Consider the following 17,014-nt stretch of genomic DNA (forward strand, 5'->3'; position numbering starts at 1 on the left):
GTCCCAACTCCAAGTACAAGTTAAGTCCTGTTTTCTAAAAGTCCTTTTTCAGTTGGGAAATTGCCCGTTGGTGGAACTACAACAAAATACACTTCTATGAGTTGCACAGTTTGTTTTCCCCTCTATTCCATCTATCTAGTAAACAGACAGATGGGTACAGATGACTTTATGGCTAATGATACTTCTGGGTCAACAAGCAGGAATGTTTAGGCAAAAGATTCCTTCTAGAGAAAAATCATTGCCTGGTGGAGCGAGCCAAGAATCCTGAGTTCTAATCCTGCCTGGCTCTAACACTCATTATCCCTGTGACCTTGGAACAAGTCTAGAACTATGGATTACCTACCACACTGAGGCAGAATGAAGATTAATTTGTTTTAAAAGTGTTTAAGAAAAAAATACAGTACTATGTGAGTGCACGTAAGTATTGTTATTTCCCCTTTCAAAATTGAAATACCAGGGTTAAGACATAGCGAGACATTTTGATCTCTGTTTACATCATTGCCAAGCAGGGATTTTATTTATGTATTTGTTTCCTTTCCCCCCTACATTTATCATTTTATTATCTGGCAAAAGAAACCAACTCCCTTTCAAATAGATTGAAAGATTTGGCAGGAGAGAGTGCCCCTCTGAGCATCCATGTGCACTGGGGAAAGAGAAATCATGCAGCAATTTTTTTTATAGAACAGTATGCTTGTGATCTAAGGAAAACCCTTGGTGCCTAGGCATGGCCATGTATGAAAGGTTGGGCGAGAATACAGAGGCCACTGATCTCCCACAAAGTTAACACTAATAATTTTTATCTGTATTACAGCAGTGCCTAGCACAGTTGGGGTCACACTGTGCTAGGCATGGGAATTGTTTTGAGGGGATATGTACGCCACACCCCCTCGAATCCTGCCAGTAGTTGCACCTACACCAAAATATGTGTTAAGGTGCCAGCAAATATCAATTGTCACAGAGGTATGATCATTAGCTAAAGGTGGAAAAACTGATACTGAAACCTAGATGACACTTTGCTGAGGAATCCTGTATATGAATTGTTCACTTTAGAGGTCCTTAGTGCAGGGCTACTGTATATATGATGGGGGCAGCGTTAATTGCTCCTAAATCTGTAAAGATACCAATGTGAAAATTACAATTTGCTCAAAAGGCCCATTTTAAAGAAATGTCTTCTAACACCACATAACTTGCAGCCTCTCTCCTTTATGCTGCTGTAGCCTACGAGGAAAAGGAGCTATGAAGAAACATCCTTTTTTCTGCTCACTCCTAGTATAGCAAATTCTGCTTTACTCAGCCAACCTCCTCAGATTCTGCAAACACATTTCTCCAAGATACCTTAGCTTAACTGATGACAGCATTTGTACTGTGAGGACAAAAACAAATTGTCATGCTGCTTATAACTACTCCATAGCATTTGGGCACCGTTTGACCATTAGTCATGTTCATTCACTGGCTTCAGGTTTGTGGCCAGATCTTCAAATGGTGCAAATTAGCCTAGCTGCACTGAAGACAAGGAAGCTAGGCATATTTACACCAGCTGAGGCTCTGGCCCTCACTTTAGAAATGTTCTTTGCCCAAATATAAATGACATAAACCAAGATCATCTTCTTAGTTTATTTGTCTAGAGTCCTTAGCATGCTACATTAACCTGACAATTTTTAATCTTGTGTTTATTTCACAATACATTTCATGCAATTCACAGCTGTAATTGGTTTTACATTGACATTACACATGTTTCGATCTAGCCATGTGAAAAGAATAACTCTTAATATTATTTGTCTCTAAAAAGTGTCCAAGCTTAAACAGCACAGAAGCAGTTCACTCTAGTCTCGTGTGCAGTAAGTCATTTTGATTTGTTTTTGGGGGCAGGGGGTTGTTTTTGTTTTTGTTAAATGCAAGGATGATTATTGGAATAAGAATATAAGGTCCCTGCTTAGTCCATTTGCAATTGAACTACGTTCTTTTGATTTCTTATGTCCTGAGGAGTCCTCTCTTATAAAACAGCATTCAAGTATTCTATTTTAACATTCCCGGTTGTCTGAGTTAAGGGGCAAGGCAGACCTTCAGTTTTAGGTTCTATTATAAATCTTCCACAGTCCCAGCTTTCCCATAATTATTGTTAGCATTAGAATCTTCCTTTGTAATAAACATTCAGCACTAAAGCCATAGAGTATAGCTATTTGGCATTTTCCCAGTGAAGTGCAAGAAATTTAATAAGTTATATCTTTATTGCTAATGTACAGTACCCAAGCAAAGTCACTTTTTTATATAATTGCAAGGGTTTCATAGAGAATGTGTCCCTCCTCTTGTTGCCCCGTAGTTCAGCTGAATTGCAAATATCACTTACTTATCGCATGTCAAAGTGTCATTCTAAGATGATGTATTGAGTATTCTAGAGTCTGAAGAATCAGATCTTTCATCATAGTCATCTTCTGTATAAATAGGTTGTTTAGACACAATTGGACATCCATCATCAGGGATTGAGATCCTGGGATCTTCTGATGAGCGAGTAGGAAGGACAGGTGAACTTCGGAATACACTGGTAGAATTACTAGAGAATGGGCTGACATACTGGGACCTCAGCTGGTATTGCTGCTGCAGTGTCATGGTGTTCCATAAGGTGACATCATTAGGTAGAAAAGGACTGGACTGATTTCTCGCCAAAGTGTTCCTCAACATCAGTGGGTATCGTGGTGGCTGTGGGAAAGGGTGCTGTAAAGGTACAGCCAAAGGATTTGGCACAACACTACTAGAATCAGTGGAGAATCTCAATGTGTCTGGAACTCTAAAGGCTGATCCTACAGACCACTTAGAAGAGGAAATGGGATATGAACTCAGTGTATGTTCAAAAATGTGCCCATTGGAAGGCAAAACAAGACTGTCTGATTCTGCAGAAGTTCTGTCCCCACCAGTTACTGAAGATCGGCTGGACAAAAGGACCTCAACAGCACTCACCAGATCACCCCCACAGCCTTTCAAGATTAATTCAAGCACAGTTGGCTTTTGGTTGGGGAAGATTTTTTTTAACACTTCAAGAGGAGGCCTGTTGGCCTTCAAACTGAAAGGCAGAGAAACTGTCCCCGATGGACCTTCTATCAGGAGATGATTCTGTTCTGCATGGTACTTGGGACTATCTGGTCTGCTCTCTGTGCTGCCACCATGTTTCTGGGCTGCATAACCACCTTCATCCACTGACACTATTTCAGGGCTCTCGGGAGTGAAGCAGCTTTTGGCTTTTGTCACATCAGGGGAACTCCTTTGGTCTGTGTCTTTGTCACTGTAGGTCTCAGCATTATCTGTTCCACTTGCGTCACCCAACCGTTCCTCAGTCATGTCTGTAAAGTAGAAGGCAGTTGGGTTAAGCCTTTCACAGAGTCCAAAAACTTTTTTCATACATTGAATTATACATTTTTTAACATGAATGAAGCAAGAATTTCCTGAAGGAAAGAATTTCCTGAGATTACAATAAAAGGTTGAATGAAGTGGAGATCCTATTTCCATTGTGCTTACATTAATAACCTGTACCCAACCCCTCTCTCTTTGTCATGCTAAATGATATTTTACCAATGCTCAAGCCAGCATGGTGCTCTCTAATGAGGACTAGCTGACTTGAGGGGATATGCACTATGCATTTGATACCCCCTTGTAAATATCTTTGTCTTTCTACATTATATAGAAAGGAAATGGGTTTGGTTAACTCCATTTCTGCTAACCCTGCTGAGTGCTAGATTTGCCATTCCTAGCCGGGATTCCCAGTCGCAAGACACCAGTACATCAGCTGAATGCCAGCCTTCCCCAAAGGCATTTTCACTCTTTTAAATCAGTATTCTCTTAGGACCACATCATGCTCTTAGTGAATGGACTGTGCGCTGAAGAGTTCTGGGGCACAAGAATAATCTCCACAAGGCCAAACAGCATTAGTGAAGCCATCCACAAGTACTACTGCCTCAAGGCTGAAGAAGCCCTCATCGCCAGCACACTTTTCCTCTGCTCCTGCACAAGCCACCCCCCCTCCCCACTCTGAGCCACGTAGTTCCCCCCCAATCTATAGAGCACAGCTCAGTGGCATGCTGGGGAGATAGCCTCCTGTCTCATCTCTCTTACACCTACACTCTTACCTTGTGCAGAAGACTATATTATTCCCAGTACATCTGTGGAAAAGGGAAGGGGGTAGGATTTGCCCCTTAGGTTCATGAAGCTCTAGTTCTCTGAATATCAGTTAGATTATAATCTATTATATGGTAGTTAGTACAGTACATTACAGAGAAGGAGGCCAAGATTTTTCCAAAGTGACTAGTGATTTTGGGTAGCTCACTTTTTGCATGTCCAATTTGGGATGCCTTAAAGGCTGAATGCTTCTGAATGCTCAGAAATGCTGAGCACCTCTGAAAATCAGGCCCCTTTCAGGTGGCTCAGGCTGGGCACCCAAAAATGGAGATTCCTAAAATCACCGATCACTTTTGAAAAACTTGCCCAGAGCGTGGAAAGATTTTGGAACCCTTTTCAATGTGACTCCTTGGTAGAAATAAACAAACTAAGCCAGGAGAGTTGCTTCATTGGCATTTTTTAAAGAGAAAGGTGACAATATATTTTGCTGGGAGATATTCACTGTTATTTCACTAAGGACCGATTCCGTCTGCCTGACTCATGCAGAGTAGTACCCTACACCCTGAGGCGCTCCAGTGATTTTACTGGAGCTCAGCATGGAGTATGTTGTTGATGCTAAGGATGAGGCTGGCAGAATCTGGCCCTAATTATTGTTGTTGTTTTTTAAATAAACACTGAACAAAGCCTTCAAACATTTAGTTGCAAAACTGCACTAAAATGAGGCCTACTCATTTATTAACTTTACTAGTGCAAGGAAGCAGCCTGGAGCAAGCAAGGAGCTTTGGGGCTGGAAATCATGCTAGTAACCACTCATTCAAAACTGTAAATTACTCCAGATAGGCTTGCAGACAGACAATCTGGAGTGCCCTGTCTGCCCACTGCATGGAATCTTTCCTAGTGATCATCCAGATAGAGGAGTGTTCATTTTATCATGGTGCTGATTAAATGTATTATTATTGGCCAGCTCAGCCTCTGAGATCTGCTCCCACACAGAACAAGGGCTTAGTGACCTTTGTGACATCCCCCTTTCCCAGGTCTTGAGAAAATCCCCAGAGCTGGGGCTGTATTACTGTTTTGTCACACATACACACATCTGCTGAGTAGGGAGCCTTCCTTTGCAGGTTGCCTTGGGAGCGTGGGGTAGGCCCTGGTAGTGAATTTGATTGGAAGGAGAGATATTGGGGCTCCAGAACCAGAACAGAGATTATATGGGAATGGTCCTGGCCTCCTGCAGAACTCCTGGGATATGCATGGTTCATTCTTCAGGAGACCAAACCCCATCTCCTGGATGGAATAATTGCAGAGGAATTCAGCAAGGCAGAAATCCTTGTGGAGATTTCATCCCCCTTAATTCCCTCTTACTGGAAATCCAGTGTATATGAAAAATATTAAGAAAAGTTTGATTACCTTTAAAGTTTGCTTTTTAACATCTGTTTTGCAATGTCAAGCTCAGGACCTACCAGTTTATGCACCAGATGGCCACGTCTGATACACAATTAGGCTTTGAACAGAAGTTATAATTTCACATGCTGTTGTATCAAGCAGAAAACAATGCATGTGAACTTCCTATGTGCTCCGTGTGTGTCATTTCTGCCTTAGCAGCAAAAGAAAACAGGGACAGGGACACATGAAATTTACCCACACACAAGCTAAAATGATATAAACATTTTAAAATTGATATGCGTGTGTGTATAAGAGGTAATTGTGTGTAGGCCAGACATTATTAAGGGAGAACTTTGGTACTCCATATGCTACCCACCTCCAGCCTCTGCAGACACCCAACTGCTGCAGTGCACCAACTTTAAGGACCTGATCCTGCATTCTTCAAGTGTAGCTTCCATTGTGTTCCATTCAAGTGTAACGTCAATGGGAACTTTACATGTGGAAGGACTGAAGGACAGAGCTTGGAAGATAAGTTACAGCAGCTCTTGCCCCTGCGTGGTTATTTCTGGTACACAGACACTTGAGGAAGATAGTATGGTGGGGTTTTTTCATGTAAATTTACTGTGCTGTAGTGACCAATTTGATCATGTAAATTGCATGCAAGTGAGTGTATTTCAGAGGTATTTGTAGTTTCCAAAATGTATTTACTGCTATGTAGCTTACATTTAATACTGGGCACCATAACCTAGCAAATATTTATGGAAAAATATATTAATATTACATCTCCCAAATGAGTTAAATACAACCCTGATCCTGTGAAATTATTACTTTATGGGTTTTATGTTTTGGGGGTGGGATTAATTAACTTTAAAATTTTCTAACTTGTCTTTATGAAATTTGACTTAAATGTTTTCAGCTTCTAGACATTAAATCTATTGAATTAAAAAGCTAAAAGTATGTACACACTCTCTGACTTCAATGACATCAGGATAGGTTCATAATACACATACCCTATAAAAATCCTTATTCCTAGCCCTGTATCGACTGGTGATTGGTGAAACATGCACTACATGCAGGAGGGGTATGTATCTCCCCAGACTGCCCAAATCCTCCTAGTATCAGAGTCACCATGGTGGATTACAACTATTTAAATGAAATCATGGTATAGCTGTTCCTCATTGTTACGACTTCTCAGGGATTTTCCTTCCTACCCTTAGTAAACATTTGGAAAATTATATATAGTAGGGTTGATCCTATTCTTATAGTAAAATTCTTCTGTGTATGGTTGTCAGTCAAAAGCCTTTTTCCTGTTGAAGTGATCTGGATGTGGCATGCACCAATTCAAAATCCCTGATGACCTGTAGATGTCACAAATGTCTAGTTTCTCAGACAGGTCAGCTGCTGACTGCTTTGCACCATTTGACAGGTCATGCTAATTTCTTGCCTGGAAGGCAATTTGTTTACTTTGTGCAATTTATCTGAGCACTAGTTCCTCTAGCAAATGCATAGATGGTATGCAAGTGGTGTTTGGCAAAGGGCAATTTTTGTTGGTTCATTTCCTTCTTTTTGTGGGAATGATTGAGGTTAGATTTTTACGTATTTGCAATGGGCAGAGAATAACAACTGTTAAATATTGAAGGAGTTGGAAAGGTATATTGCTAATTCATACAAATATTCTGGACAATGAAATGTAGCAATGTAACATGCAGACTAACCACATCTAGGGCTTTAATTTTGTATTTCTCCCAAATATAGGATGAATCTTCAACTACTACAATATACATTTAACTAAAAATGAATGTACACTTTGTTCTTAGCCCACTGTATCTTTCTGTGATATTCTCTAACTTCTCCTGAAGGTGATCTGTATTTTATAGAAAGAAACCTTGGCTTCAGGCAACTTTTAGTATTGTTTTTAATAAAAACATATACTGTTTCAGATTGCTTGCATTCAGTACACTTTTTTGTTTGCCCTGAGGTGACCAGAGAGAATCGCTTTCCTTGTTTATACTAATTATGGAGAACTTCCATAACATTTCTCACTCACTCACACATTTTTATAGCGAGATATACATATACACATGAACATATACAGAGCAATGGGGAAAGCCTGTGTACATATGTGCTGTATACATACATGAACACAGGGATTGTGAGCTCTAAGGGAGATGTCTAGTACAGTATATCTCTTCCTTACACATAAATACATTAAAAATGGTGAGATTTCAGATACTATGATAATGGGGCCATATAAGTACCAGTGAAAGATAGCCATTCTCTCCAGTTCATTCCTTCACTGAAAATATGTCTAATCCTTTGGGTTAAACCCAGCTGCCCTTAACAGTCCCACTGATAGCCCTTCCTGAAAATAGCTCTAAACTGTACCTGATTAAGAAGGATCTACCTGCAACCCAAATTTACCTGGAGCCCACCCATATCTACTGTTACCCCGGTTTCTGTAATTGTAATGACCTGACACCGAAAATAACCACAGATCCCTGTGAAACTGTTTTATAGTTACCAAAATAAGAAGAAGAAGAAGAAGAAGAAGCCCATTACATTGCAAACTTCCTCCCCTGTTTTAAAGGCCTGTGTATCTTGGGGAGGCTGAGAGTGATTGTTCCTAAATTATTTTTTCCCCAAGGGCTGTGAGTTTTAAGCAAAACCTAGCACTTAAATCAACTAAAGGCCTAGTATGGCTTCACAGTATTTGTTTACAAGCACTAATCATTACGGAAGGGCAGGGAGAGGATACCTGTGTTTATGCGGAGGGTGAGAATAGGAGGAGGGAGAATTATTTAGATGGTATAATGTAGTGGGAAGAAATTAACAAAACTACAGTCTTATTCCCCGAACTGGCTAATATATCCTAGGGAAGAATCCTGTTACCTCTTTCCAGTATGCTATTCATTGTGGTATCTAGGACCCATACTCTATAGGGGAGAGATTATCTAAAAGGTGTTTCCCATTTCCAATTTCTATGATTCTGTGAATTAAGAAAAGTACTGGAATGGTGATTCCGGTTTAAAAGGAAAGCTCCAGATGGGTGTTCGGTTGTTTTAAGGTATATCAGCCTTGCTTTCTATTTCCCTTTGATTGTAAGGGAAGTCTATGTACAATGAACGCAAAGCAACCTGGCAGCTTCCGAATGAGCCCCGTGAATTGCAACCTTAATTAAAAATGAGAGTAATTAGAGTCATTAGGAGCAACTCTCTGAAGGTCTTGCATCCAGGGAGGCAGCTGAGGTGCAGATAAGCAAAATCTCCCTCCCTTTCCACGAAGAAGTTGAGGGAAGGGGCTGGGAGAGCTCCGGACAGATTGATTTATTAAGATTTACCCTTTTTCCCCTGTAAAGCTGTTAGCAGAAAGTGCTGACTGGCTGGCAGGGAAAAATTTCTCATCAATGCTCTTTGATTGTATTTTGCAAACAAAATGCCTGTTGCTTGGTAACATTTCACTTGAGCCTGACCTTCTCCAAAAGTTATTGCTATCAGATTCGATTTACACTGTCCTCCTGTGATTACAGTAATCTTTTAAACTGGGAAGTTCATATATCAGGGGGAAAGAAAAGTTGGGTGTGCAATTCAACATCGCTTCTGTCCACCAGATTTATATCCTGCTGGCGGAGTTTATTTCTGTTGCACTTTCTGGAGGGATTTTCCTGGCGTGTCCAGCTCCCGACACACAGACACCCCTTCTTACCATGGATTTGTAAGAGTCCCTGTCCTGTTCTTTAGCAGGATGGGGATGCGGGTACGGCAGGCAGAGATCTTAAGCCTTCGATGGGGTGGTGGTGAAGTGGCAACGCTTCTGCAGGTTACTGGTGGGTTTGCAGAGCGCTAAGCCAGTCGCTCAGGGTGGGAATAGTCCCTATATTCCAGGCCGGGACCCAGGGGTGAGTGAACGAACAAGGGGACCTAGAAGCTTGGGGGCTGGGAGTCAAGTGCGGGGCCAATGGTAGATGAAAAGAAGGACCGGGCTCCAGGGTAACACTACTCGAGCTAATATTCACTGAGTTCTTGGGCTGGCGGCTCAAGCCGCGTATCCGGTCCTGTGTAGCTGTGTGATGAGAGAGATGCTGTGAGCAGGGCTAGCATCTACACACACACACACGGTCTTGTTTACGTGAAACTTTGGTCGCGAGCTACCTATTTAGAAATCAATGGGCCACGCTCTGAAAGAACGAGGTTTTAACCCAAATTCTCGGGTATTACAATTAGGCTCTGATCCCGCCCCCACCGAAATCAGGGACAGTTTCGCCCTCATCTACACCAATCCTGTATTATCTCCCCCCCTCGCATTTACTTTCCGACCTGGAGCGGGTCCCTGGTCTGATTTAAGAGGAGTTACCGAGATGGAGCACATTACAAATCCTTACAATGACAGGCGCTGGCTGGACCTGCCCCAGATGGAGATGGGAAATCACAACGCCCCACAGAGCGCCACTGGTAGCTGATCACAACTAGAACTAACCCCGAATAGAAATAACAAAACTCGTGTAAATCAGACAATCCATCGGAGCGCGCAGGAAAGGAGATGGTCCCGCGGGGATATTGGCCCCACAGCTGCCCTGGAGGGTCTTTCCTTTTTGAGCCGTCAGCAGAGTGCTTGGGAAAGGGAGCCCCTTGCAGCAGACCTTGGGGAGGATGAGAAAGCCCAGCTGGTTCCACAGTGCCAAGGAGAATAAAATAACCCGTGGCGCTGAATGCCAGCTCTGCGCCTGGCCCAGCAAAGCCTACGCTAGCCTTACTCACCCAAACGGAGTCTTTGACTTCACTAGGGGAATCATAAGGCTCTGCGAGATCGGGCCCATGGATTCCTTTCCTCCCTCCGACCCTATCATTGTTTTTAAATCTTGCCCCATTTTGTTGGGGGCGGTGGTTCCCTTCCTTTAGCTCCGATTACAACGATGCAGTGTTCATTCCTCTGCGGAAACGATCCCACCCAGCCAGGGCCCCACCAACAGATTTGCTGTAAGCAACTTCATTTCTTTCCTGTCCTCTGGGAACGATGACAAGGGGGACAAAATGCCAAGCCCTGGCTACAGTGCAATGAGCCTGGGAAGACCATAGCAACTTTCCTGACAACATTTCAGCCAAATTGACTTAACTCTGCCAGCGCTCCTTCCCTAACCCACTGGAGAAGGGGCGCGCAGCGCAGCTCTCGGGTCCATGAATATCCGCCCTCCTCCTTTCCGAGCTAGAAAGGGGATGGGGTCTGTAAAAGTCCATAGGAACAGCCAGTTCAGGGTTGTGGGTTCCCTCGCTCTGAAAGGACCACGGAAAAGATTTGGCGTTGAGCGCTGATCAGCTCCCGCTTTGCTTTCTGTTCCACCAGCCCCTCCTACATCGCGTTGAGGTGGAGGGATGCTGACTGGAGAAGGAAGGAATAAGGGGGGTGAAGGAGAGCGCCTAACCTCAGTATCCCACCTTTGTAATGACCTTTATTTTTGGTTCGCAGAGCAAGCGGGCTAGGCTGAGTCTGTCCTTACAGAAACACTCAAGAGCTGAAAGATTACTGTGGAGAGATCGTCGCAAATCCAACTCAGTTTCTTTTTCGGGGTTCGTAGCCCTTTGAGCTCAAATTCCCTCTCATCGAAGATTCCAGTTTTTTTTAGTTATTAATGTCCAGGAAAAAAATGCTGTAGATATATTGAAAATTGTTGATTCGAGTGAAACTACCCGATGAGCAAACCATCTTAAACCCTAGAAACATGAATAACAATTAATTGAGGGGGAAATATTTGTGACCGATCTACGTTCTGTAGACAACAGTTTGTTTACAAGAGTTCTGTATCTTTTATGGGCTAATTTTGGTTTGAGCCGCTGGAAAAAAACTCTCTGGAGCACACCCGTTCATTTTGTGCTCCTGTTGATTTCACCTGTAAGTTTAAGCTTTCCTGGGTAAGAACCTCACTTCTTCAGATGCAAGATGACTTGCATCTGAAGAAGTGAGGTTCTTACCCACGAAAGCTTATGCTCCCAATACTTCTGTTAGTCTTAAAGGTGCCACAGGACCCTCGGTTGCTTTTTACAGATTCAGACTAACACGGCTACCCCTCTTATACTTGACACATGTAAGTTTATGTTTTAATAAGTGTGTGCTCTCGTCCAGTAAGTACTCAGTGAAAAAGGCTTCGGTTTGTATTTTTCCCCAGAAAAATGTTTCTTTCACGCATCAGGCCTGTGCTTTTTTCACTTAGCAGCAACGTTATATGTATAGCTTGTGCACAGAGAAATATTTTAAAGGGTCAGAGTCACAGACTTTTCGAAGATAGATAGATAGAAACACGATGCCACTGTTGTCTCGTTTTCCTCTTGATATGTCCCAAACTTTTTATTACTGGCTGCTTTTAAAAGAAAACAAAAGCGGCAGTTCCGTCCCTTATTCTTTTAATGACGCTGCATATTAAATGTTGTATTATGTATTGTTATGGCTTTAATAGTGCTTGGAGAATTGTTCTGCAGCCTCTGCCCCCCGGAGATGGGAACGGTTACCCCTTCCTAAATGGTTTAGCTGAACAAAAAAAGTGCAAGTCCCAAAGTTTTCAGGTGATGAATTTCAGATTTGCAGTTATAATGGGATATGGTGTAAATTCCGATGGGTTTTGAGATGTTGAACAATAAATAATACATCTATTAGTCAATTGATAATAGTACTATATTGCTAATAATATTTACTAAATACGTTTCTTTGCCCTTCCCAACAGCCCATTAGTTAATTTCAGTGACTGAACCCTGGATATATATCGGCATTTATTTATTCTGTACGTCTGAGGCACAGAAATGGGTTCCCACCAAAGCTATCAACTTCAAAAAGAATTGCATTAAACACATTTAACAGCTATGCATCCAAACTGGGTAACTCCTAATTTTGCACACATAGGAAACACTCTACATCACAAGCCCCCTTCCTCGCTACAGCACAGTTCAGCCGCACAGCAGCTCAGGCCGAAAACTGCTCATTGCAGTCTTTTTAGTTGGTTATTATTTTGCGCCAGGTGATGAAAATCAACAAACGCAGCGGTCTAATGTGAAGCCTGAGATTTAAATGTAAAGTGTATTCCGGCCTCCAAAGGTGCCCATCGGAGTGGGAAAGAGACACGTTGTTCTACGTAAACTCTTTTCTCCACCATAGCACAAAAATAGGGCAGAGTCTAAAAAAAATAGGGCTGTCTAAAGATCCACCTAATGAAATGAGTTATTGCCGCCTGCCTTGCAAAGGCGAAAGGCAGGCGCTATACTGGGACTCTAACAGGAATTATACAGCAGCCCTTACCCTTTGCAAGCTCAGACCTGGCGCATTAGGACTCTGTACCGCTTCTGTGACATCCCAAGTGCTACCTGTCCTTAACGTCTCTGGGCTGTAATTCTGGAGCAACTCCTGAGGTCCTCACTATCTATCGGAGGGGTTTGCACTGGCTCTCATCACCGTAATATGGGAGCCCCCTACTCAGGAGCCCCATCCTGCGATCTCTTACTAGTAAATGGTCTTCATTCACATTGCTATACATCCCGCCGATCGCAAAAGGACCACTCACTTGACTAAGCACGGTTTGCAAGTGTAAAGGTATGCTGCAGACCCATGCTGTCAATTTGTGCCCAGTCCTTACTCGGGCAGTCTTCCATTGGGACCTGGCTGAGATAACCCCAAGTGAAGGATGGGGCCTGAAGTGAGGTTTCCGGTGAGGAAAGACCAGCCTGAGATTCTGCAGTGAAACGACACCGCTCTGCGCTCTGGCGAATGCTGAGGCCAGGGACATGCATGGGGGAGGGAGAGGGGTTCTACCCGCTCAGTCTGATTCCATACATTGCCCGTGCCTAGTAAGTAGCTGTGGTTTAGTTGCAGGTTGAAATCCATTTCCTGCTAATCACGTTTCAGTGGCCCTGGTTCAGGTTCGGGTACAGAGTCCCGGGCCAGTCAGACCTGTCCTTGTCAGTGTGGTTTAATAATACAAGTCCTGACAATCGATCCTATTTCTTAAGACGCCACTTCGCCCAAAAAAGCCAGCTCATCTCTCCTGAAAGCCAGCAGCGGGCCAGTGCCCACTTCCCCAAACACCCAGGCCCGGAATCTGACACACACACACCCGGACACTGCCGTGAAGCAGAAATAATTCCCTGAGAGCCAATGGCGCGGCTGTGGGGTCAGAATCGGGCTCCGGAGGGACTCACAGCAATGTACTAACACCCGCTCCACCGGCCCGAACTCCCCAGAGCGGGGACAGTCCCCTCAGCTGTCTGCAGAGACCTGCAGCTGCCGGCTCTGGACCACATGCGGGCTCCTGCTCGGAGCGAGGCACAGCGCTGGGGAACCCGCAGCCCGCCTGCCCCTGAGCCCCCTTCCACCTGCTGTGGGGAGCTCTCCCTACCCGCTGCCTTTTAGCGAGCCTGGCCCGTCCCTCCTCGGGATCCTCCTCTGCTTTAAGGGGCCTGTGGGATCCGGAGCCCCAGGCACCTAGGGGACTCCAACGCCCCTCGCCTATTGGAGCCGGCCCCCCTCACGCCCACCTGATGCCTGCGGGCGCTGAGGAGCCCCCAGTGGCGGTGCCGCCCCATGCCCCGGCGCTTACCTGCTTTGGGGAGCTGCGGCTGCAGGGCTGCGGGCTGCTCGGAGGCCCAGCGCAGGGCGGCCGCGGAGGGTCTCTGCGGGGCGCAGTCCCCGCCGGCGGCGGGCGGCGGGGGCCCGGGCAGGGCGCGCAGGGAGTCCGGGAGGAGGCTCTCCAGGCTCTCGTTGGCCTGCTGCCGGCGCAGCGCCACCTGCGCGGCCATGACCCGCTGGCGCTCGATGATCAGGATGCACTTCTCGCAGGTGCAGTCCTTGAAGCGGCAGTAGCGCTTGTGGCCCTTCAGCCAGGACAGCACGCCGTGGTTGCGGCAGCGGGCGCACTTCGGGGTGCGCTGCAGGGGGGCCCGGGGCGGCTGGGACACCGGGCCGCCCATGTACAGGTACGGGGAGCCGTAGCCGTTCATGCCCCGCGCAGGAGGCCAGCCGGGCTGGGGGCAGAGCGGGGAAGGGGGCGGTGGCTCTTCCCTGGCTAAATCCCGCTGGGCGCTACAGGCACAATCCACTGGGCTGCATCCAGCTGCTGCTGCTCCCTCCGCGGCTGCTGCAGGCAGGTTCCCCGGCTCCGGCTGCTACTGCTGGGACCCGGCGGAGAGCGCTCTGCCTAGTGCGGGAGCCTCCCCTCCGCGCCCCCTCTCCTCGCTCCGCTCCCTGCCCTTCACCTTCCCTGCAGCCCGGCGCCACTGGGGGAGGGGGCGCGCCCAGCCTCCTAGGCAGCTGCTAAGGGCTGGGGAATGGGGGACGAGGGGTTCCCTCTCGAGTCGGGGGCAAATGGTCTCGCCCACCGCCAAGCCAACTCCCTCCAGGAAGGGGCAGGGCGCTGGTGTTTCTCCCTCCCTGGGCAGGAGAATGGTGAGTAGGTTGGAGGTTCAGCTGGGGACCTGTGAGCGCCCAGCCCACCTCCGTGGAGGGAGGAGATGAGGAAGGCAATGACTGGATTTGGTTTCTTGGGGAAGTTTCTCAAGTTCAGTCAGGGGGATCAGAGGCTCCCAGGACCCCAGAGCCAAGAACCTCATTCAACACCTCGATATACACACTTCAGAGATGAAGGCGCAGCCAAGCAGGCTCCTTCCCACCAAAAATAAATAAATAATAATAATAATAATAATTCATAATAGTTTCCTCAATACAATTATCTCTGCACCTCAGGGCTGGGCAGAGCTGTTGAGGCTTTTAAAAGGTATTTGCTGAACTCATTCATCTAAGTTTCAGAGGACTAAGGTAAAGAGAAGTTGCATTAAAAATGAACATCTTGAAAGCTCCCATGCTTAATCCATCTCCCCCCTCCTCCCCACGGCTCTTAAACTACCGAGCTCAGATCACGTCATTCAAAAATCTAAGCCTACACTTATTATTTAGTCACGGGCTGCATCGTGCTTCTATTCTTGCTTTTTGATGTTCCTCCTCAAGATGGCTACTTGTATGTAAACCGTCCCTGTAGACAGGAAAAACGATTCAGATCAAACTCGTGCAGCCTCTTAATTAATTTGTTTGATGTATAATAGTAATCCTTTTTAAAACTTCCAAACACAGTGATGTTTCACCTATATCACTTAACAAATATATTTCTCAGGTGGCAGCGAGAAGTTAAAAACAAAGTTTAATTATTACATTGCAGGAAAGAAAGTGAATACAGTTTGTGGAGAGGACAAACTCACCACAGATACTTATTAGAGGAGTGCATCAACATTTCATTTGTAACTTGTTTTCTTACTGTACATATAACCTTCTGCTTGGACATTAAATTAATTTCACCGTGTAAAGGACTGGATGCAACACTTCAAAGTTTTCATACTTTATTCCAAGAAATAAATAAATAAAAAATAAATAGGAAATTATTATACTGGAACTGCTGTTTTAAATGAAGTGCCTAATTAGCACACTTTAAACATATATTGATAATTAAGGTCTAAAAATATTTTGCCTGGGGGATTAAAAGTGTAATGTATGTGAACAGAAAAAAAAATGGTGTTTCATTCTGTTACATATTCCATTTTTAAAAGACTTTACTCCAATTTCGGGGTGGGTTGATTCATATTTTATTATAGGGTTGGTTTCAGGGACCACATCCCATTTTAAAATTAATCTGTTACTGACCAACTTTAGTTTACAAGAAAGCTGCATTTGATCAGGTGTAAGATACACTCCATTTTCTTGCAGCGCAAATAGGAATACAAACAAAATCTTTCTTATGTATTGTCTGTCGTTTGCATTTCTTTTCTGTTGTTTGCTATGAATCTCACACTGAAAATAGCCCACAAACTACTTGCCATGATTTTATAGTCTCTACGGGGAATTTTAAACCGTCCGAAATTCTTGGGAAAAAAACAGGTTAACTGTTTTTTTTTAATAAAGTAAAATAAGTAGCGACATCTAATCCATGCACCCAAATAAATACCTGAAAGGTTAATTTAAAAACAATTTAAATATGCTGCACAGCAATCTACAGAAGCCATGCGCGCAAAAGCTAATGAATTCAATCCATGGGATTGCACTGGAGGAACGAATCCAGAAAATGAATACATTTTTAATTATTTGTACTGTAATACATGGAACAACTGTGGAGATTAATTAATGGCACCCTTGGGGGATATATCTTTATCTAATTGAATTTTATCTATCCATATCTTGAGATCCCCAAATGACATTTTTCTAAAATATGGATTTTTTTACTGTATTCCAAGGTTATGTATTTCATATACCAGTCCAGGGAGTCTCTCCCCAGCTCTATCACCTATCTGGTTACATATCTATCTCTCTATCGCTAACATTCACAGGCATACTTAGGTCTGAGGCCCCCTCTCTCACTTGAGTGCACATTGGGAGGTGAGATTGAAATACTCGTTTGATATAGTGCAGTAATCCCTTTCTCATATTTGATGGGAATGTTTTTCATATCCTAGTATTTGACAACATCTCCCTATAGGGACAGGTTTGTATTTATGTTAGTAAAATGTCC

At 44.4% G+C, this 17,014-nt stretch overlaps 1 protein-coding gene across 1 annotated transcript; it reads right to left on the reverse strand.

Moving 5' to 3' along the window:
* Positions 1–1,608: 1,608 nt before the first annotated feature.
* Positions 1,609–14,717, reverse strand: DMRT3 (doublesex and mab-3 related transcription factor 3). The gene is made up of 2 exons (XM_034774176.1): positions 14,063–14,717; positions 1,609–3,335 (listed from the first exon to the last, which is right to left on the reverse strand). Exons 1-2 carry the CDS (start codon positions 14,460–14,462, stop codon positions 2,371–2,373), a joined length of 1,365 nt encoding a protein of 454 aa, XP_034630067.1. The 5' UTR covers positions 14,463–14,717; the 3' UTR covers positions 1,609–2,370.
* Between the last annotated feature and the right edge of the window lie 2,297 nt (positions 14,718–17,014).

Source organism: Trachemys scripta, chromosome 6 (assembly GCF_013100865.1).
Source record: "Trachemys scripta elegans isolate TJP31775 chromosome 6, CAS_Tse_1.0, whole genome shotgun sequence".
Lineage (NCBI taxonomy): Eukaryota > Metazoa > Chordata > Testudines > Emydidae > Trachemys > Trachemys scripta.

Excerpts from the sequence above, each read along its gene's own strand:
- DMRT3 (XM_034774176.1), bottom strand. The coding sequence starts at position 14,462 with ATGAACGGCTACGGCTCCCCGTACCTGTACATGGGCGGCCCGGTGTCC. Across the intron at positions 3,336-14,062 it reads GCCGCAGCTCCCCAAAGCAG|ACATGACTGAGGAACGGTTG; the intron begins GTAAGCGCCGGG and ends TCTACTTTACAG.